Below are 24,000 nucleotides of genomic sequence, written 5' to 3' on the forward strand. Positions count from 1 at the left end.
AGTTACTACAGAAAATAACGAGGCTGTGGAGTGGACATAACATTCTCCTGGCCTCAGTATCATTACGACAAACATAAATTAACAGAGAAGCTAAACTAGCTAACTAAGTAGCCTAGTTAGCTGGCTAGCAGAGACAAGACAGATATTTCTAACATAAATTACAACATAAATTAACAAAAACTAACTAAAGACTAACTAACTAAAAGACTATCTACAGGTTTTCTCCAGACAACAGACAACATAAAGTGCACGTGCAAATGTGCAAACGAGCAACAACAAAGTGACAGTGCGACAACAACGACATATCAGAACATAAAATATGGTGTGGAGGTAGTAAAACATAGCAGCAAGAACTGAGATTTGTGCAAAAAGTAACGAATATTGTGCAGAAGAGATAAACAGTGAGGCATTTACAGATGTGTGTACGATAGTTTGGTGGTGTAGGTCAGTGTGTCTGCGCTTGTGTTGATTAGTCAGTCCAGTCTCAATGTTTTGATGTATTGATGTAGTTGAGTTTAAGCCGAGTGATAATGTTTGTGTATGTGTGTGTGTGTGTATCAGTTCAGTCCCTTTTTGTTGAGGAGACGGATGGCTTGTGGTAAAAAGCTGTTGCACAGTCTGGATGTGTGTGCCCGAATGCTTCGGTACCTTTTTCCAGATGGCAGGAGTGTGAAGTGTGTGTGAGAGGGGTGTGTCCGATCAGCCACAATGCTGTTGGCTTTGCGGATGCAGCGTGTGGTGTAGATGTCTTCAATGGAGGGAAGAGAGACCCCAATGGTCTTCTCCGCTGTCCTTACTATCCGCTGTAGGGTTTTGCGGTCCGATATGGCACAATTCCCAAACCAGACAGTGATGCAGCCGCTCAGGATGCTCTCGATAGTCCCTTTATAGAAGGTGATCAGGATCGGTGGTGGAAGCTGGGCCTTTCTCAGTCTTCTCAGAAAGAAGAGACGCTGTTGGGCTTTCTTGTGTAGGGAGCTGGTGTTAAGGGACCAGTTGAGGTCCTTCTCCAGGTGGACACCCAGGAATTTGGTGTTTTCGACAATCTCCACAGAGGAGCCCTTGATGCTCAGCGGAGAATGGTCGCTTAGTGTCCTCCTGAAGTCAATAACCATCTCTTTTGTCTTGTCAACATTCAGAGACAGGTTGTTGTTGTTGCACCAGTTCGTTAGCCTCTGCACTTCCTCTCTGTACGCTGACTCGTCGTTCTTGCTAATGAGACCCACCACGGTCGTGTCATCAGCGAACTTAATGATGTGATTTGAACTGTGTGTTGCTACACAGTCGTGAGTCAGCAGTGTGAACAGCAGGGGACTGAGCACACAGCCTTGTGGGGCCCCAGTGCTCAGTGTGGTGGTGCTGGAGGTGCAGTTCCCGATCCGTACTGACTGAGGCCTTCCGGTCAGAAAGTCTAGGATCCAGTTGCAGAGGGAGGTGTTCAGGCCCAACAGGCTCAGCTTCCCGATCAGTTGTTGAGGGATGATAGTGTTGAATGCTGAGCTGAAGTCTATGTACAGCATTCGAACGTATGCGTCCTTCTTGTCCAAGTGTGTGAGGGCAAGATGGAGTGTAGTGGAGATGGCATCGTCCGTTGAGCGGTTAGGACGATACGCAAATTGCAGTGGGTCCAGTAAAGGGGGCAGCAGGGTCTTGATGTGTCTCATGACGAGCCGCTCGAAGCACTTCATGATGGTGGGTGTAAGTGCGACGGGATGGTAGTCATTAAGCCAGGACACAGTAGACTTCTTGGGCACGGGGACGATGGTGGTGGCTTTAAAGCACGTGGGAACGACGGCGCTGCTCAGAGAGATGTTGAAGATGTCGGTGAGAACATCTGCCAGCTATTCAGCACATTCCCTGAGCACTCTGCTTGGGATGTTGTCTGGTCCAGCAGCTTTACGTGGGTTGACTCTGCGTAGAGTTTTCCTCACCTCAGCTGTAGTGAGACACAGCACCTGGTTGTTTGGAGGAGGGGTGGTCTTCCCCGCCGCCACGTCGTTCTGCCTGTCGAACCGAGCGTAGAAGTTGTTCAGCGCATCTGGGAGGGATCCGTCACCGTCACAGGCAGGTGATGTCGTCCTGTAGTGAGTGATGGCTTGTAAGCCCTGCCACATGCGCCGTGTGTCGCCGCTGTCCCTCAAGTGATTGTGGATTCTCTGGGCGTGTGCGCGCTTTGCCTCTCTGATGGCCCGAGATAGTTTGGCCCTTGCTGTTCTGAGGGCCACCTTGTCTCCCGTTCTGAAGGTGTAGTCTCGGGTCCTCAGAAGTGCACGCTCCTCCGCAGTAATCCACGGTTTATGGTTGGGTCGTGAGATGATGCTCTTGGAGACAATGACGTCATCAACTGCACTTGTTGATGTAGCTGGTCACTGATGACGTGTACTCCTCCAAGTCAGTGAAGTCGCCGTAAGTTGCAGCCTCCCTAAACATGTTCCAGTCAGTGCTCTCGAAACAGTCCTGAAGAGCAGAGATGGCTCCTGCTGGCCAGGTTTTCACCTGCTTCAGAACCGGTTTTGAGCACCTGACGAGTATGAAATTAGCATAACAGAGATGTGGTCTGAGTAGCCGAGGTTGGGGCGGGGCTCTGCCCGATATGCGCCGGGGATGTTTGTGTAAACAAGATCCAGCGTGTTTTCCCCTCTCGTTGCAAAGTCTGTAAAAATGTATGTATTTACATAGCATGTTTTATGTCTGTGTGTATGATTATTTAGTCTAACCTAGGAAGTGTAATCAGAGTACAAACCCATTTGGAAGATGAAGGTATGAATAAGTGTGCAAGATATGGGATTTTGATGTCAATTGAGAGCTTTTTTTATTTAAAGAACATTGGTGTAAATAGAAAATCGGTAGCATGAACAGAGCTTATGCAAAAATACTTTTTAAAAGGTATTAAAACACCAACTGGATGGGCCCCACGTGACAGCTGAAACAAGGCTATGGTATGCACAAATGGGGAACCATGTGGGGCGTGGCTAAGCCCTGCAACCACATCCGATTGGACCAATCACCCATTGGACGGACCAACCCTGCAGGGTCAAAAACTTAAGGTCCGAACAGCCTCGAACCGAGCGTAGAAGTTGTTCAGCGCATCAGACCCTGAGCCTCGTCATGTTTGTCGTCGCAAGCTTGCGTTTTCACCACTCTTGCGCTGTCGTCTTTTTGACGCTGCATCACTAAGCAACCGTGTAATCCAATCTTCAAGAACTCTCAACAAGTCTTTGTGCCAGAACTCCAAAGTCTTCCGTCACCGAAGGGCTTCCCCAAAAGACGTCATCTCAACAACAGCACACCAACCAATCAGCAATGCTGTGATTCCTTTCATTGGAGGCAAACCAACAGATGAGAACGAATTGTAACGGAAGTAAACAAACAAAGCTTCTTACCTTGCTAAAAATTGATGCTCGCTTCAAAAATAAACAGTAAGATTAAACCAAAGGCTCTGCTCTTATGACTTTCTCAGTTCTAGTAAACAGTACCAGAAGAACTCCACTTTCACACTTTTCAAGTGTTTGTGTGTGTGCGTTCAAGTAGCATAGTTTGATGTCACAGATTAGTTCAATAAATTCTTGTTTCTTTATAAATAACTGTTGTCTTGGTCATGTATTTTGATGTCTAAGCATTTGCCCAGATCTTACGTTACCTTGCACATAATTAATAAATACCAGATTTTGTGTTATCATCGGTGGCCACATGATAAGCAGAATTGGTAAGAGATGCACTAAATCATGATAAACGCTGGATGGATAGATGATCAAGTGTGTGTTATAAAATTTATTCAGTTCAATAAAATCTACCCAAATCCTTAAAGATTTGAGTCACCTCTGACCAAGAGCTGAAGCTTCTAAACAAATAAATATAAATACATTTTTATTTAAATTTATATAATAAATAATAAAACAATAAAATATACATACAAAAAACACCTTTCAATAAATGCTTTGAAATTATTTAAGTAATAATTTTTATATTTAAATACAGCAGGGAGGTATTAAACACTAATGCAAAAAACAGAGACCACATATAGCGAAAACCACCTACAGTATATCTACTTTATACAAAAACTATATTTTATACACAGTTTAGCACAAAATAAGTAATAAAAAACTGTGTACTTGGTAAATTATAAATATTTTAGTCGCTATAGCATTTATGTGTAAAACATTTTTGAAAAACAAAAGGTTAAAAGAATAAACAAAAAAAATCATTTAGAAATGCCTAAGAAATACCTGTAATCCAGCTGTGTGGGTTGTGAAGATGTGGGCAGTTGTAAATGACAAGATACTTGATGGAGGGAAACACTTCATTGACGGCCTTCATTCCAACATCAGTGATAATTCCTGGGTTTTCTATCACATCAGCAAGGCCATATTTAACCAATTCAGTATGACTTAACTTACCTATGAAAGGAAAGAAAAATTGTGTTACATTTTTTAACAAGAAACACTTATCACTGTATTTTATGGAATGCTTTCCAAGCCATTTATTATTAAAACCGATAATTTATTTTCAATTGGAAGGAACACTAATACAACTTAAAAAAAAAAATATGACAGTTGTCAAAGATGTACACAGCTTTCTCCAATAATTTAACACACAATATCAAAATATATTAAAGTATACTTTGTTCTCTGTCTATGTCTAGTCTCTGTGCTCTGCGTTTCTGTAAAAGTCCACAATCAAGTCTGTCCAGGATTACATGAAGGAACAGAAGAATGTAAGGCAGCCTACATCCACAGAAGATCTGAAGCTAGTTCTCAAAGATGTTTGGAATAATGTACTGTACCTCCCGAATTCCTTCAAAAAACTATTGGTAAATGTACCTTAAAGAATTTATGCTGTTTTGCAGGCAACATTTTTTTCACAATAAAATGTTCCATATTAAAGTATATAGTCTTAAATAGTAGAATTATGAGTCATATTACTCTTTAACTGAACAACCGAGTATTAAATGTGTTAAATTATACATTATATATTTGACCATGTGTATAATATAACATACCATAATACCATATTATATTTAACCAAGATCATGGGCAGAGTTTGCTTGCTTTTTGTACTTTTAAGATCTAAAAATATTAAATGGAAAACTTTATATATGCATGTGTGCTCCCCAATATAAATAAAATTGACTTCACAGCCAACACCTTTAATATAAAACTTGTACTAAAAAATCTCTTTCATCAAAAGTGTTCATTGTAGATTAAAATATTTCTGATCAGTATTATGTATTTATAAAGCTTAAATCCTCTGAAATACTATCTAAGTTAGCATGAAAACTTCAAGCTAGGAGTCTTAGCTTAAGAGTGATTTGGGCACAAATTTGAGCACCTTTGAGCAAGGAAAAGACACAAACACTAATGGGAACCTGTGGGACCCACAATTATATTGGATCAGGCAATTTAGTTGAATAGGTCTATGACTAAAAGTATTTAGAGTCAGCCCAATTATTAATAAACTTTCTTTACCCTCTTTCAGTCACTGAAATTACACATACACATGCTTGCCACAAGACCAGGCAAGTTTATTATTATGGGCTTACTTTTGCACCTCTAAAATGGTAGGCGAACCTTTTACAGTGTTTACACTAAACTTATTACTGTTTTTGATATACACTGTATTACCAAAGGTATTCACATGTCTGCCTTCACATGCGTATGAACTTGAATAACATCCAATTCTTAATACACAGCGTTCAATATGATGTTAGCCCACCCTTTGCAGATATAACAGCTTTAACTCCTCCAGAAAGGCTTTCGACAAAGTTTAGGGGTGTGTTTATGGGAATTTTCGACCATTCTCCCAGAAGCGCATTTGTGATGTCAGACACAAATGTTGGATGAGAAGACCTGGCTCACAGCCTCCACTCTAATTCATCCCAAAGCTATTCTATTAGGTTGTGGTTAGGACTCAGGACAGTCAAGTTCTTCCACACCAAACTCACTCATAAATCTATTTATGGACCTTGTTTTGGGGACTGGTGTGCAGCCATGTTAAAATAGGAATGGGCCATCCCCAACCTGCTCCCATAAATTTGGGAGCATGAAATTGTCCAAAATGTCTTGGTATGCTGAAGCATAAAGAGTTCTTTCACTGGAACTAAAGGGGCCGAGCCCAACTCCTAAAGAACAACCCCACATCATAATCCCCCCTCCACAAATGCACTATACCTCTGACAGTATCCACTGATCCCGCGCTGTGATTTTTACATAGCATAACACTTCTTGGCTGAGGAGTATTTAGTAGCAAGGAAATTTCACGACTGGACTTATTGCAGAGGTGGCATCATGTCACGGTTCCACACTGGAATTCACTGAGCAACCCATTTTTTACACATGATTGTAGAAGTGGTCTACAGTCATGTGAAAAAATTAGGACACCCTTTGAAAGCATGTGGTTTTTTGTAACATTTTTAATAAATGGTTATTTCATCTCCGTTTCAACAATACAGATAGATTAAAGTAATCCAACTAAACAAAGAAAACTGAAGAAAAGTCTTTTCAAGATCTTCTGTAAATGTCATTCTACAAAAATGCCTATTCTAACTGAGGAAAAAGATAGGACACCCTTGCCCCTAATAGCGAGTGTTACCTCCTTTGGCTGAAATAACTGCAGTGAGATGGTTCTTGTAGCCATCTACCAGTCTTCGACATCGGTCTGAGGAAATTTTACCCCACTCCTCAATGCAGAACTTTTTCAGCTGTGAGATGTTTGAGGGGTTTCTTGCGCGTACAGCCCTTTTCAAGTCACCCCACAGCATCTCAATGGGATTCAAATCTGGACTTTGACTTGGCCATTCCAGGACTCTCCATTTCTTCTTTTTCAGCCAATCTTTGGTTGATTTACTAGTATGTTTTGGGTCATTGTCATGTTGCATGGTCCAGTTCCGCTTCAGCTTTAATTTTCTAACTGATGGTCTCACATGTTCTTCAAGCACCTTCTGATACACAGTAGAATTCATCGTGGATTCTATGATGGTGAGCTGACCAGGTCCTGCTGCAGCAAAGCAGCCCCAAACCATGACACTTCCACCTCCATGCTTCACAGTTGGTATGAGGTTCTTTTCTTGGAATGCTGTGTTTGGTTTACGCCAAACATGTCCTCTGCTGTTGTGTCCAAATAATTCAATTTTGGACTCATCTGTCCAAAGAACATTATTCCAGAAGTCCTGGTCTTTGTCAACTTTATCTCTGGCAAATGTCAGTCTGGCCTCGATGTTTCTCTTGGAAAGCAAAGGTTTCCTTCTTGCACACCTCCCATGCAAGTTAAACTTGTACAGTCTCTTTCTGATTGTAGAGGCATGTACTTCTACATCAACAGTAGTCAGAGCCTGCTGTAGTTCTCGAGATGACACTTTAGGGTTTTTGGAGACCTCTTTTAGCATCTTGCGGTCTGCTCTTGGGGTGAACTTGCTGGGGCGACCAGTCCTGGGCATGTTGGCAGTTGTTTTGAAAGCCCTCCACTTGTAGACTATCTTCCGGACAGTGGAATGGCTGATTTCAAAATCTTTTGAGATCTTTTTAAATCCCTTCCCAGACTCATAGGCTGCTACAATCTTTTTTCTGAAGTCCTCTGACAGCTCTTTTGTTCTCACCATGGTGCTCACTCTCACTTCAACAGTCAGGAGCACACCAAACTAAATGTCTGAGGTTTAAATAGGGCAAGCCTCATTCAACATGCAGAGTAACGATCTACTAATTATGTGCACCTGGTGTGATATACCTGTGTGAGATCTGAGCCAATTTAAGAGGGAATACATGTGAGGGTGTCCTATCTTTTTCCTCAGTTAGAATAGGCATTTTTGTAGAATGACATTTACAGAAGATCTTGAAAAGACTTTTCTTCAGTTTTCTTTGTTTAGTTGGATTACTTTAATCTCTCTGTATTGTTGAAACGGAGATGAAATAACCATTTATTAAAAATGTTACAAAAAACCACATGCTTTCAAAGGGTGTCCTAATTTTTTCACATGACTGTACATGCCTAAATGCTTGATTTTTTACACCTGTAACCATGGAAGTGATTGGAACACCTGAATTAAATTATTTGAATGAGTGAATACTTTTGGTAATATACAGTCTTATGCAAGTAGTTTAGACAACCCTGGATTAACATATTTTGATTTTTTTTAATCAAGTCTCTCTTGGAAATGGAAAAAATGCACAATATTTTCAGCAAACATTGATGTATAGTTACTTCTTATGCCATACATTAAACAAAAATAACAAAAACATTATGGCATTATGCAAAAGTTTGGTCACTTTAAGAGGTCCAGAGTCTCAGATTCTTTTAAGGTTTCTGACCTTAATCAGCTCATTAGATCTGATGCATGGCAACAGCTCTCATTAGTAAATGCCAGATTGGTGTCGGAGGTCTATTATTATTATTATTTTATTTTTTTTTACAATTTTTACTGTACAAATACTTAGACTCTTCAGACCTTGTGCACACACCTGCAGACACTCAACAACCATGGATTTCACAAAGCAGCAGTATAAGACTTAAATAAATAAATAAATAAATAAATAAATAAATAAAAGTTATTGATGCCCACAATGCAGGAGAAGGCTACAAGAAGATAGCAAAGTGTTGTCAGCTTGCAGTTTCCAGAGTGAGAAATGTAATTAAGAAATGGCAGTTCAGGGGAACTGTGGAGTTTAAGAAAAGATCTGGAAGACCAAGAAAACTTTAAGAGAACTGCTCGTATATTGGTCAGTAAGACAAATTAAAACCCCCATTTGAACATGTGTCTCAGATGGCATTCTTGACAGACATCCACAGTTTAATTGGAGAGGCAGCAGGGGTGCCTATGGACGAAGCAGAACATAATATTTAAATCTGCCTCTTTTGGAAACTCATTCTCCCGAAACTCTTTCATGGCTCTGAGTCATTGGTGTTCCTCAAGTCCGATCTTAACAAGCTCAAGTTTTTTTTTTTTTTTTTTTTTTTAATGCGATGCCTACGCCAGATGCTGGAAATTTCCATTTGTGACCATCCCTGAGAGGTGTGACTACCAGATAAACAGGGAGAAGCATGTCCAAAAACGGTGACTCCAAGGGTCATATATGTTGATTGAATGCCACTCAACTACTTAACCAACGCCTCTAGCAACAACCACCAACCCAGTGGAAGATCCAGCAAGTGGCCTCAAAGTAACCTGGCTCATAAAAAAAAAGGAAGATCTGAACAATAGCTGTCTCAGCCTAAACGATGCCAAGATCCTAGCCTCCGATTGACAAAATTAGAAGCATGCCTTGTATAACATTCAGAATCCAGCAGCACCCACAGCTATGGGATTGTTAATTTGTCCATTTAAAGATTTATTTGCGAGTGACCAAGGACATGTATGATCATGCACAAGGGTCATTTTGAGCATGAAACGTAGGGTTTGTGCATGTGAAAAAAAAAAAAGAATGTCGCACACAACACAAAAGCAATTCTTTATTGCAACATACAGTGTTAGCATGTTTTCATGAATTTAATGCTAGTAAGTTCTTAAGGCAAAATGCATTTTCCTACATAAAATAATGTGACAGCCTAAATTTTCAATACTATTTGCATATACAAAATAATCAAAACATTTGGAAAAAAAAAAAAAGGGAAAATGAAGTAAAATATACAGTGCATCCGGAAAGTATTCACAGTGCATCACTTTTTCCACATTTTGTTGTCACACCCTTATTCCAAAATGGATAAAAAAAAAATAAATTTCTAAGAATTCTTCCGCACAACACCCCATAATGACAGCATGAAAAGGTTTACTTGAGATTTTTGCAAATTTGAGATTTGCAACTAAAATGTTTCTGCAGCTTAATTGGAGTATGGTAGAGTGGCCAGAGTGTCTCATCAGACCTGAGAATTTTGTTTCTTATGGTCTAAGAGTCCTTCGGGTGCCTTTTGGCAAACTCCAGGTGGGATGCCATGTACCTTTTAATATGTGGCTTCCGTCTGGCCACTCTAGCATATAGGCCTGATTGGTGAATTGCTGCAGAGATGGTTGCCCTTCTGGAAGTTTCTCCTCTCTCCACAAAGAACCTCTGGAGCTCTGACAGAGTGACTATCGGGTTCTTGGTCACCTCCCTGACTAAGGTCCTTCTCCTCTGATTGCTCAGTTTAGATGGCCGCTATGGTAATAATTTCTATTTGGTTTTATGTGATTTCACTTACTTTTACATACCCATTGGAACATAATAGTCATTTTCTGTAGTCAATTTAAGAAGTGCTTGCCTAGGAATCCAAGCTACACATAGGATGGGGAATCGTACGTGCAAAAGCTAACCATATAAGGCCTCCTGGAATGTGCTTGCCCAGGAAGGTGAGGTATACATAGAACGGGGGAATTTAAAGAAACCCAGCTGTTGTGGGACATCACTGTATACTGAATACTCCATTGTATCAGAGTTCAGTGTGACACTGCAGTGTTCCCCGGCCGTTATTGCATGATAAAATCTTCTGAAAACCAAAGCCTGACTCTTCAATTAATTTCCACTCTTCCACTGCCAGTCTTCCCCAGATTTGTGCCTCGAGACAATCCTATCTCGGAGGTCTACAGATAATTCCTTTGACTTCATGCTTGGTTTGTGCTCCGACATGAACTGTTAACTGTGGGAGACCTTATATAGACAGGTCTCACACAAATTAAGTGTCTGCCATTCCAAATCATGTCTAATCAACTGAATTTACCACAGGTGGAGTCGAATTAAGCTCCAGTAACATCTCAAGGATGATCAGGGGAAACAGGATGCGCTTGAGGTCCATTTTCAGGATCATGGCAAAGGCTGTGAATACTTATGTACATGTGCTTTCTCAATTTTTTTATTTTAAATAAATTTGCAAAAATCTTAGATAAACCTTTTTTCATGTTGTCATTATGGGGTGTTGTGTGTTGAATTCTGAGGAAAAAAAATAATTTAATCCAATTTAGAATAAGGCTATGACATGACATAAAATGTGGAAAAAGTGATGCGCTGTGAATACCTTCCAGATGCACTGTAAAAAAATTTTTTTAATGGCAATTAACTCAAATATTGACGAAACAGGTATGTCTTTAGCAGGTGTGCTCCGATTTATAGTTAATAAACTATGCTATAGTGGTTACCCAATCGGAATGTAGGTTTTACCGTTGCGTAAGTAGCGGATAAAAGCAAGTGAAACATTGTAGTTAAACGAATTCATAATCAGAGTACTAAAATTACAGTACAAATGTTGCCGTGTGTGTGTGTGTGTGTGTGTGTGTGTGTGTGTGTGTGTGTGTGTGAAACCCTCATTCACAAAATCACACACGCGCGCACAGAAATGAAGGCAAGAGACACACACACTGCTCTCTCGAAGAAACTCTGTCGCAAATCTTTTCAGAGGTAAGGTGCTGAGTCATTTGTTTTACTTTACAGCAGTAATTCTGTTAGTCTGCACTCACACAAGTGTCATTAGCGATGTTTATTGCTTTTTTTTTTTTTTTTAGATAAAACAGTGTAGCGGGAGAGAGACGTTGATTTATGACCGCGGTTTACGGAAGTTTAGTCCAGTGCAAGAGATGCATTGTGGGTAATGCAGTCCGGTGTGTGAGAACGCGAATGCGAGATATCCAAGTTAGGATATAGAGCCTGAGTTTTGTTCTTCAGTAGTTTTTTTTGTTGGATTTAAAAAAAAAAAGAACGGGCGGGCATCGACCAGTTTGTCCATCTGATCATTACACAAGCATGAATTAATGAGCTGTTACGCTGTCGCGAGCAACATAAAAAAAAGCGGAGAAGCTTTAATAATTTAGAAGAGAACAACAGCCTTTCCGTTAATGTGTGTGGGAGTGTGTTTAAACGAGAGGAGAAAGTTTTAATGTGTAAGATGAGGAGGGGGAGACAGGAGGGGCTGAAGGCAAGAGTCTCCACTTACTCTAGCCTCACACACACACACATAGCCTGCGTGCACAAAGGGAAACGCTTGTGTGCCGGGTTTTCTTTTTTTTACTTTTTTGAGAGGTAACGTGCAGGTTAATTTGTTTTATTTTTACTTAATATTTTGTATGAATTTTTTTTATGTATTTATTTTTTTGGGCTGTAGAACGAATAATTTAAGTTTCCATTATTTCTTATGGGAAAATAAATTTTGGTTTACAAGTGTTTTGGAATATGAGCCCACTTCCAGAACAAATTATGCTCGTAATCCGAGGTTCCACTGTACATCTGTATAAATAAATTGATATGATGAGCTATTGATCAGTGACTTGTAAACAACCCAGTTCAGATGTAAGTAAATGCTCATTGCTGCGCTGTTTGGGGGAGGGACGTGCTAATGGCGATTTGGTCTTGCTGTGTGTGCGTGTAAGGGGCGTCAAGAGGTCTTACTCTTGAAAAATTATTCAGTGAAACAGGGGCTCTGCTGAAAAAGTTAGGCACACCAGTCACTTAACCCCAAATAAAAGGTCTTTCTGAGTGTTATGATATAGTTGTAAAATAAAAGATGTACAAATGGTGGGCACTGAATACTAAACTTAAACCAGGCACGAGGATTAATTACCCAAGATAGCCCCATACCCATTTTTTTTTAAGATAAAAATACCAAAGAATATTATTGTGTATAGAGTGATTAAAAACAATGCTATTTATGCTATTATAAAAAACATCTCAATTTCTTCCATTCCAACGATTAAAAACGGTAACAATGTCAACTTTAGAATCAAGAATCCAGAAAATTAAATTTACACAAATTTAAAAAGAGGCCTTAATCACCAAAAGTCTTCAGAAGAAGGTTTTTAAAGTGTAGAGAGGTGCATTTAAGTTTCTCTGAATGTACAGGTGAGAACAGCTGATTCATACCTGGGGAGGGTGAATAATTTGCATTTGAATGTTGTCTGGCATTGTAAAGCACACAACAGGACACTAAAAGAACAACCCAGGATTAATACGAGTAAGAGGCCCTGATTATACTGCATAAATATTATTTAGTACAACAAAATTCTTCTGCGCTCTGGAAAACTTTTTGCGTGCGGTTGAGCGCTGATTATACTACAGATGGAGCCACGCCAAATAGCCGCGGAAGTGTGAATTGCGTACGAATGGCGTACGGCTGCCTTATGCACGCCGTAGTCCCCCCTCCTTTTTCTTCGAGAAAGGCGTGTCAAGATTTCACAGTAAACACGCCCATTCAAGCCCTATTTATGCATTTACCTGGTTCCACCACTAGATGGCGCTTCGTTCTCAAGGACCCGTTAACACAAGCCAGCAATTTAGTTGCGCTGAGTTGCAATCACGTGATTTTAACTACCCACCCCCACCGAACTGACGCTGCCAAACTGCACTAGAGATGAAGATGGCGGCTTAATGGACTATTCGCGGTAAGTGGTGTTTTTATTTATAAAATTTGTTTGGAATTAGTTTACAGTTTATTTTCCAGTTTAGTTTTTTTACCGGCCGTTTTGAAAATCACTGGCAGCACCAGCAGCGGTCAGATGTGACTTTAGATAACTTAATGATCTGTTTACCAAGTCTGGAGTTAACATTACAGCTTACTGTCAGTGTCACAAACTCACAATGTCACTCCTCTTTAATTAAAAAAGACACTAAAGCTTCGAAAATACTATTAATGTCCCTAATACAAAAGCTGCACTACCGGATGAAGAGTGTTTGTGCTCTATAAAAATGCCTTTAGAGTCTGACCGCGTGTTGTCTGGATAAATTCAGCATTTATTTATTCTTTGGGTAAGAGTTAATCTGCAGGTTATATCTGTGAATATTATGTGATGCAGTTCATGAAGGACACAAGCTGAGGATAGATGTACAGGAGCTCGCGAGCTAAACGCTCATAACCGGGTTTATATTTTTCTCAATTTGGCCGTGACTTTGCGCGGTAGCGCGAGCGCTTAGTTACCGAACTGGATAAAACTCTGAAGTGTTTATCAGTTAAGGAGTGTGTGGGGGGGGGGGGGAGGTGTGTGCGTGTTTGTGAGGGGGGAGGTGTGTGTGGGAGGAGGTGAGGGGGGCTTCAGTACTCGGGTAGTTATAGTTTGGCTTCAGAGATTAACTAATATATACGAGTGTTATATCGCCTAACTTATTTGTATGAAAAGCGCATTTTAATTTAATGCAGACGATAATACAGACAGACCGGGGTTAACACTAACAAAGTTCAATGGTTAAAGTTATCCCAGTTTATTTACATTCCAGAATTCCCCAAAACAGTATTTTACACACTCTGTGGTGTAGGTTTACTAATATCTTTTATATTTATTACAACTAGATATTCAGTAAAGTTTATTTATCTTTGTCTTCACTAAATTCTCCTGTTGTCTTTAATCAGGGCTCCGCTGTGGAGGATTGGGGGGTCAGACGGATGACGGTTGGCCTTTTGGAGCTACTGGAGGAGCCTGAACAAGCTGTTAAAGGGAGCTGTAGGAGGGATGACGTCACAGTGCAACAGCTTTAGAATGATGTTTGGTCAGGTCTACTGTATATTCTGAACATAGAATTGCAAAACGTCTAATACTTTAGGGGGGAAACAAAGAATTAAACAGTTCCATCTTTAATATTTTTAAAAAATGATATTTTAATATATACAAGAACCAGATAGAGACTGATAAGCAGCTGGTGTTATCCGGGTATTTTAATGACCTTTAAGCAAAAATTAAACATGTTTTCACCTGTTTTATACAAATTATTTGTTTTTACTTTTACTTTTGACTAGTTTTGAAAGAATAAATTTTATTTTTAAAGTCATGTGTGCGTGTTTTAATTGTTGGGGGATTGTTTGTGTATTTAAAAATACATTTACTTAAACCAACAACTTCAATGTGCAAAAAATGGGACCCGACGTTGTTTTAAATAGTCAAAGAGTTGGGCTAATAATAATGATAATAATAATAATTATTATTATTACTAGTTATAGAAACGAATGAAAACAACAGTTAAACACTTGATCATATGTATCTGTGCTAGTTTGTGTTTGTGATTGTGACCCATAATCATTTTTTTTTCTCAGTATAATGTTTTGGGGGGGTTTTAAGAATCCATTAAAAGAGCAAAGACAAACTTGGAAGGTAAGAAACCTCAGTAGAGAATACTGACTATGACATGGTGCTAATTGCTCTGTGTGTGTGTTTTTGGCGGGGGCAGGGGTACTTCAGACTTACTTGTCTGTGCGCAAAATGTTTGTGTTAAACCAACGGAGAAATGCAGGAGCGCGCGCGCGCACACACCTCTCATCCACAACCGCTTTAACTGTTGTCTTGTAAATCGTTGATTAAACCTAAGAACACAGCTGTTCAGCATCAGTCCTAAACACAAGCGCAGGGTCTGTTTTTGTCCTTAATTAAAAGACACCAATATGTTAATTTACACAATGATAACATGTTGTTTATGTTTAATGTTTATTTTGCGGGAAAAGGTAATAAGCAATATTTAAAATAAAACAAACCAGGAAGTAAGTGTTTCATACATTAAGGTGCTGTGTATAACCAAGTGCTCCAACAGACATAGCAACAGTGTGTGCGCTGTGGGGGATTGGAAGGTGAACGAATATAATCATGTACAAGACAAAGGACGTTCAGAGGTGTGTTATACCCCCCTGCCACGGATTGCCGCCCATTACGCAATCGCTATCTTCAAACAAAAGCCGCCGCCCCTTTTCATTCAAACGTGTTAGCGAGTGTTTTTCTTTCCCTTGCGTTCAGTAACACGGTGGAACCAATTACATAAACAGCAGCAACAACAACCATTATGATCACACTTTGTTGAATTTATATTGCTTAAATATTTCACAGCTCTGTCCTCTTTGCATTGCTACGTGTTGATTTACTTCCTTTTCGCATCGTATAATGCACTCTAAAATCGACACTATCAAACTTGGAAATTATATAATATTCAATCAAACATCAAGTTATTAAAAGTAACGAATTTGTCTCTTCTCTCATGCAGCACGGCTAAAAAGATAATAAAAATTACACCAAAGTGCTGCAGGTTTGGTGTCTGTGAGCTTTTCCTAATCAGAGTTACACGGGGGGCATTTTGTGGCTGCTCCAGTATATTGCACAGAGGGGAGTTCACTTCTGTTCTCTTCATCCTAGCTTAATTTCATCTCATGAAATAATAGTAAGTTTTGTAAAGTCTGAGTTCATCTCCCCAGCCAGTGTTGTGTATGGACAGGGTAGCATCATGGCATGATTGGTGTCATTTTTATTATCTTTTTAGCCGTGCTGCGTAAGAGAAGAGTAGTGACGAATTCGTTACTTTCGTTACTAGACTATTTTGTCTGCAAGTGAAATACATCGATACGTTAATAATTTACACCACGAAAACATTACTGCAGACGGATCTAGAGACGTGACTTTGAGACGTTCACAGTATATTCGAACCGTAGACAGAGTTTATTCTGCATAACATTACAAAACAGCCATGTCCAATAAAACAGTGCATCTTTAATAAGCCACATTGGTTTCCAGTCAGTAGTAAAATTAACGAAAGACTGAGAAGCCCCGTAATATATATATATATATATATATATATATATATATATATATATTATGTTCAAATTAACGTTTCAGAGTAGCCTATATAATTTGTCTTGTCATCTGTTTACAGCGTTGGCTGATTCTGTGATTGAGACCCATGGGTTACATTGAAATATTTTATTAGTAGTAGTAAGCCAGGCTTTAGTAACCTTGAATAAATCACAATATAAGCCCTCTCCCGCGCGCACGCTCTCTCTCTCTCTCTCTCTCTCTCACACACACACACACACACACACGTACACACAAACAAATAAAACATGAAATCGCGTAAAACCAAATGAAACTATCGCAAAAAATATATAAGCAGTAAAAATTACAGTACTATCCTGTAGGTGATTCCTGTCCTGATAACAGGCGCTGACCCTCTGGAACTGTTTAGTTCTGTTAGTATTGTGTTCAAGTGTGAATGTTTATGGGGATTTAATCTGTCTCTGCTGCCGCATCTATTCACCGTAGTGATAAGTGATTAATGTCCCATCAGATCTTTAACGGGGAAAAGTTATGCTGGTTAAATGACTAAAGACATACTGATCCGTATGGACAGATATTTGTTTCATATATTATGCGTTATTAATCGATTTGTTTTGCCAATTTTTGACTATCAGCGAAAAAAAAACATCAGCGAAAACATAAAAAATATAATGAAAACAAACTCAAGCAGAAGTTAAATTTTAAGCGTTACTTTGCAGCAAAATATTATCTACCAGTGTATTAAACGGAAATAGATAAAATACACCGTAATGTAAAATACTGTACATAGCCCGCATTGTATTCCGTACCTACAACGACCGGTATAGATAAATTACAGATGTTACCGTGTCTTTAAGTATTATTAAGGATGTCGTGAAAAATATTGCAATAAGTAGTTTTATTAATTAATTTAATCATTAATTAAAATAGCATAAGCATCATGGATTGTGTATTGAGGGATTTAAATCTGTTTTATGAATCGTTTTTTATCCCTCTTCTTTACCACATGATCTATTTATGAAACTATGTTGACATAAGTTATGTTATATATATATCAAATATAGTAACCGGCTGCTTGGACACTGCAGAAGCAGTCAATGCTCCATCTGGCGGAATTATACAGCATTGCAACCATCTTTTTAGAAAGCGCATGGGGGCGTTTATGGGGCGGGGCATCGTTAACTACGTCATCGCGGGGGATAACATTCCGTGCACGGATCGATCATGGTCCTGTCACGGTCCTGTCATGGACCTATCATGCTCCAAGCGGCTGTTTGACGTGGCTCCCACTGTATGTAGGAAATTAAAGAGGATGATTTTTATTAAGACTATACAAAAATTAACCTGCGTCTATTTTTAGGCGGGCCAGCTGCCACTTTTTAGTTAGGAGTTTTCAATACAAATCTTATAATGCCCACATGACATCAAACATTCCCCCTGTTAATATTTTACCTATTAATTTTACTATTTTAGCTATTATTTTATCGGAGCAAATGCCCCGCTGGCATGCAGACACAGGCTGGTGAGCAGCGGACACACACACTCGCCTTTACAGCCCCCCTACCACCCCCTCCTCCTCTCGACTTCCCAAACACACACACACTCTCTTTGCCTTACACAGAAACTCTGCTCTGTCGTGATTCTTTTTAAAGGTAAAATAAAACAGGCTGATACAGAGAGAAAAAAATGGATCTTTACCCTCTAATGAGACTTGCTCTTGCTTTATATGAACAAGCACGCTTACAAAAACAAAATAAAATATGTTTCACACACACACACACGTGGTCACAGTGTTATAGTAAACAGTAAACGCGTGCACAGATGTTTAATATACCAGTAAGAGACGCGCACGAAGACCCAGGGGAGACAATTACCTAAAATTCTGCAGCACAAAAGAGAGAAAAACCGTTGGCCCAGTTGTGATCACGTGACGCTCGGTGTCAAAACAAAAAGCGCATGCGTGATACATGATACTCAGTGCTCGTTTTTCAAGTCAAAATTAACGTACCCCAGCGTACGTAGGTTACGTACCCCAGCAGCCGTTACAACTAGCTGCGGGGAAGCCGCCTCCCACAGCCGTCTCTGTTTCCCCAACTGCCGGGCCCAACTTCCGGTCAGGACGTGTAGGAAATCGCGCGGGGGGCCTACGTAAACTGACTACGTTTGAACGGTTGATGAAGAAAGTGTTGGCCGATATTTGTCGCAACCGTTGTGTCGTCTACCTGGACGATTTACTGGTGCACAGCAAGGAGTTTGAGGTCGCGTTAGCTAACCTACAGGAGGTATTTTTGGCTATCCGGCGGGCGAATTTGCGGCTCAATCCGAAAAAGTGCCAGCTGTTGCGGAGTGTATGAACGTATCTCCTTTTTCCTATCTCCTAAAGGTCCCTTTCTTGATATCAAAATGATCTACTCCTTATTTCTCAAACAATGATGTATTCCATGTGATCACGAAAGACATTATATACTTTTTACAATATTTTAAAATAAACTGCAACAACCATCTGTACCAGCAGTAAAAATTCCAATGGGCCATAAAAGGAGAAAAATATATATTTCTCTCGCTAAAAATTCATACCTTTGATTGGCAATTCCACCCAAACGGTGGGTGTGTCAGGGCACTATCAAAAGTCCCTAACCCAGGCTATTCGGTGCTCAAAATCTCTTTTTTTGAGACGAACACTCTCCTACTCTCTGCAAAACTCACCTCGAGTTTAACCTTTGGCAGTTTTACCTTCAAGTAACTCGCTGTGGACTATTCCTCCCCTCTCGAGGAACCAGAGAAAAATCTCCAGCGCACACCTTGAGGTCGATCATCTACACCCATGATCATCTACACCCTCGTGTCTACCGAATCAGGACTTTTTTTTAGAAATAAAGACCAATGCAAGTATCCTTTACAACTCTTTAGATGCGTGTTTAAGTTTGAGCCCTTTGATGATTCTTTGATGATTCTTATTAGGTTGTGGTTAATTGATGTGAAATACTGCCATTCTTTTGTTCTTTTCTTTCTTGGTTACTGTCCTTTACCCTGTATGTACTGTATGTACATTGTTGTTGTACAACGTTTTTATATGTTAGCTATAGACTCCTTTATTAAATTCCTTATTTTCACAACAGATTGTCTCTGTGTACTGCTCACGATCCAAAGTCACTGAATTGTTGATCCGTTGGTTACATGCTAAATTACTGCTAGTACTGCAAAGTAGGAAAGCTATACTTCCTTGGCCAGGAAATAACCTTTCCTAGAATTGATAAATAATTATAGTATCTGCTCGGTGGATGGACAGATCAGGTAATTGTACGTTAATTCTGCTACAGTTAATTCTAATCTAAATATTTATTATTAGTTATAATTATTAGTTGTAAATACTCCCTTTTTGAGCTAAAGGGGAACAGATGATTGGTTTAATCTGTGTGCCTGCTCTCTGGCCAGAGTTCTGGGTAGTGTAGCTACACTACCCAGAACTCTGGCCAGGGAGCAGACAAACCGGTTAAACCAATCATTCGCTAGCCACATAGAGTCGTCACTCGGGGTTCACTATATTGAGACCGTGTCTGTTCCCAGAGCGCTCGAAAATTAGAATGTAAATGGGAGCAAACTAATTTGTTAGTACTCCAAATAGCATGGAAGGACATCCTGAACTACAAAAAAACTTTTAGTGCTGCTACAGATGTTACTCATGCGGCATTCTGGTTTTAACGACACGCCTCACGGTGGCAGCATTTAGGTATGTGCGTTTGCTGGCTTCTACCGCTGAGTGGCGCTATATACAGTAACTATAGACTGACGCCTCAGACATCAGTTTATTCCCTCAAGGATTAATAAGCCGCGTTCCTGTAGAGCTGCACGTAGTAGCGGATAAAATCAAGTGAAACACTGTAGTTAAACGAATTCACAGTATTAAAATTACAGGACAAATGTACTGTAGAATTTAAATTAAATCCTATTTGGATGGAATTTAAGCAAAGACAGCGCTTATTTAACACGTATAAATGTGTTTGTGTTTACATTTATAAGAAATCTCTTATAAATCTCTCATATCGGCGGCAAAAAAGTGAAAGAGCGCACACGCGTGCCGCGGGTTCACGGGAACATTTTATATTCACTAAAAGTTTTATTTACAACCACATTTCAGCGATTCGCAAACATGCATCGTGCTATGTTGTTGGTACACACTTTTAATTTTCATCTCCCCTTTGATCAAAATGCTCCCGATATGAGCCGACACGAGCAGCTTTGTTTCAGTCAGAATATTTATCTATCATAAAGAGAACCGACATATACTTGCTGATTAAACACTGCATTTCTTTTTAAGTGAAAGCGCACGTGATGTGAGCAGCTTTAATTATTAATAATTAAATAATCAGTAAATACTGGACATAAACAGCTAAAATCAAGAGGATTATTATTCTTTAGAATTTAATATCATTATCAATAATTATCGATTTTATCGATTAGCCGTTGCAGCCCTAATTATTACGTTGTGCTCAGGACCACTTACTCCAAAATTACATTTTTACCGTTAAAAATAAAAATGTTTTTACAAGCCCTTGAGCTGTTGTTTGTGCCATTTTCTTTAATAATAACAATAGACAGATAAAAACAGAATTAATTGCAGCCGTTTTGCAAAATGTCCCTTTGCGCCACCTGATGGTCATTTCACAAATTACTTTGAATTGCGACTGATTTATTTTTTCACACATTTCTGCCACATTTTTTCCTTCTATTCAACTTGTGCTTGGATACAGCACTCTCTAAAAAGCCAGCCTACTGAACCAGACTAAGAGACAATTTAAAGGCTCAGAAAACCTTTGCACTTGTTTTAAATTAACTTAGAGTATGACATCATTAGTCTCCAATATTAAATGTTTTGACAATACTCTAATTTTCTAAGATACTGAATTTTGTGTTTTTATTAGCTGTAAGCCATAATTATCAAAATGAAAAGAAATAAACATTTAAAATACATCAGTCTGTGTAATGGATCTATACAGTGTATGAGTTTCACTTTTTGAACTGAATTACTGAAATAAACTTTTTCAATGATGATATATATTGAGATACACATTCAGAGCGATTGTGATGATAACAGTCATATCATCGTGCTGATGTCATAGTGCTTGGCCTCTAAAAATAATCCTTAGAAAAACAAATGAACCTTCGCACATTAGTGAAGCCAGCTAGACAATGATTACGTGTCAACCTCAATTTGTTACCAAGAATATATGAGGTCAACATATTGTTAACACCCCATAATAGTTTTTAATAGTAGCATCAATTTAATAATAGTTTTTAATAGTCAGTAGCATCATTTTAATTTCGCTTAATGTTGGTAGTGATGGTACGGATTCATTATCAGTTACTTAGGGCTCACTAGAACATCATTCAATTTTTTAACTGCTGGCTATTGAAACATTATGTTGATAACACATCCTTATTGCTTATGTCAAAATGCGCTGTAGAGTCATTTTCATGTGCTTACGAATTTATTTAAATCAATATGGGGTCGCAATTGGAAAATTAACCAAACTGGTAACGACAGCAAAGACTTTAGAGTCAATTTTAAATCAGAGGAGGTCGATAGAAAATTTGCCTGAGAAGAATGGGGGCCTTAACAAGGTGGAGCTACATCATCATAGGAAATCACATTCCGAGCAAGGGTCACGGAGTGGGTCTCGAATTGGATTCAAATCAGAGTCCCATTTTCCCCCCACCCATTTTGTCATAATTTTAAAACAAATTTTAAAGGTTTCATGATTAATTAAATGTAGCACATTACTTAACAGTAGTTTTCTCACTTAAAAAACAAGAGGGCTGCCCTGAAACAATACAAACTTAGTACAAAAGTTTAACATTAAAGCAAAAAAAGCTACATTTTTATTCAGCAGCACATACATCTCATCAACATGTACACAAGTACTAAAGGACCCTTGGTAGTCATTTAAGCATTCAGACTTTATGATGTTACTAGATTGAAACATCTGAATTTTGAGACCTTACATACTGTAAATCCATTCTGCTACAGAAATAACGTGTGGTAAAAAAATCCGCAAATCAAAAGGCAAAAAAAACAAAACAAAAAAATTTGGAGCAAATATCATGTTAACATTTTAAACCTGTGTGTTTAGTCCAATTCTAACCTAACCTCTTTTTGGCCTTTCAATCTAAAAAGGATTGCAATCTTACAGTGTTGGCCTAGACTAAGAATAAAAATGCTCAGTCTTTCCTTCTTATCAAATGTTAATGCTTGTTGGTACCTGAATCTGCACTTGTCTCTGTTTGGATTGCATTCTCAATTTTACAGATATCAGATAGCTTGACAATTCAGGCTCAAAAAACACAAATAGGTGAGAGTTCTGAAGCACAATATAACACATTTTAACAACTGATTTAATATCCAACAGCCTGTCTCATACTTACATTGTAAAAGGAACTCATCAACATATCCAAGATGCAAAGTCTCAAACTGTGGAAACTCAAGTTCAGCCATTTTCAGTGCTGAAAAGACCCCATCTTTGGTCAACGAAGGCTGAATTCGAACCTCACGCAATCTGTGCAACAAAATTATTCAATGATATTAAAACATTCATAAAATGTACAAATTATTTTAATGACAGAGCCCCTCTTACCCATGTGCAGCAGTTATGATGAGGTAGCCTAAGTCCACTTCAAGAGCATTCTTACAAGCACCAAATACAATAGTGTGCAAATTGCGAAATCCTCCTGGAACATAAATGGAGACAACAGGCAGCTGTTATCCTTGCTCTATCGATGAAACAACTGGCACATGTTACATAAATGTCAATAAATAAAATTTTAATATGCTAGAAGCACAATTTAAATTGCTCATCAATAACTGATACTGATAACTGTAAACTGAGCTGCTAATCTAATGGCAACCACAGAAATGTTTATAAAGATTTATTTTGACTTTTGACTTGAGACTTGATGCACTTCTGATGGCATCCACAAATTTTTTGTTGCTCCTCAAACTACTGTCATCGTTACCCAACCAGTGTAATAGGGGAATTTAACTATTGGGCCTATAATACCAGGCCCACCCTCATGAACTAGATGGACACCCATGTGAAGGCCATCAAAGGCGCAACCAACATGGCTGGAAAAAATGTAACTGATTAGATGTCCTACAGTCACAAAAAAAACCTGTTGGCATGCAGGCTTCCGAACTATCCAGAAAGAAGTTTGTGGTTACAGAGTTTGCTTTGGCCACGTTGGCATCTAGCACAGGATAGTTCTTGCTTAGCTTCCATCCCAGCACAAAGACGCAGGCAGCATCGAACAGAGAAGAGTCCAGAAGGGCTGCTCAACTAGGGCACACCACCACTGGATGGCCACTAAACTAGACCACCTCACACTAACAGGCCCTGCCCCAGGCATCAGATGACTCGAATCCGGATCTGCATATCCTCTGGGAGTGCCACATTACAAGCCACCTCTGTTTATTGAATTTTGTAAATTCTGATTTTCTGTAGTGCAGATAGTCATGATAACCAATAAGTGGGACTGGTATA

The 24,000-nt window shown here is 39.1% G+C and overlaps 1 protein-coding gene across 3 annotated transcripts in view; it reads right to left on the minus strand.

The window, feature by feature from the left end:
* Positions 1-24,000, minus strand: part of fbxo38 (F-box protein 38) — a 154,116-nt gene that overhangs the window by 76,925 nt on the left and 53,191 nt on the right. For all 3 annotated transcript variants that reach the window (XM_053505322.1, XM_053505323.1, XM_053505321.1), the window contains 3 exons: positions 23,098-23,191; positions 22,889-23,019; positions 4,227-4,397 (listed from right to left, as the gene is read on the minus strand). In XM_053505322.1, coding sequence (XP_053361297.1) covers positions 4,227-4,397; positions 22,889-23,019; positions 23,098-23,191 — 396 coding nt within the window. The remainder of the gene's footprint in view (positions 1-4,226; positions 4,398-22,888; positions 23,020-23,097; positions 23,192-24,000) is intronic.

The sequence above is a fragment of the Clarias gariepinus genome, chromosome 10 (genome assembly GCF_024256425.1).
Source record: "Clarias gariepinus isolate MV-2021 ecotype Netherlands chromosome 10, CGAR_prim_01v2, whole genome shotgun sequence".
In the NCBI taxonomy this organism is placed as follows: Eukaryota; Metazoa; Chordata; class Actinopteri; order Siluriformes; family Clariidae; genus Clarias; species Clarias gariepinus.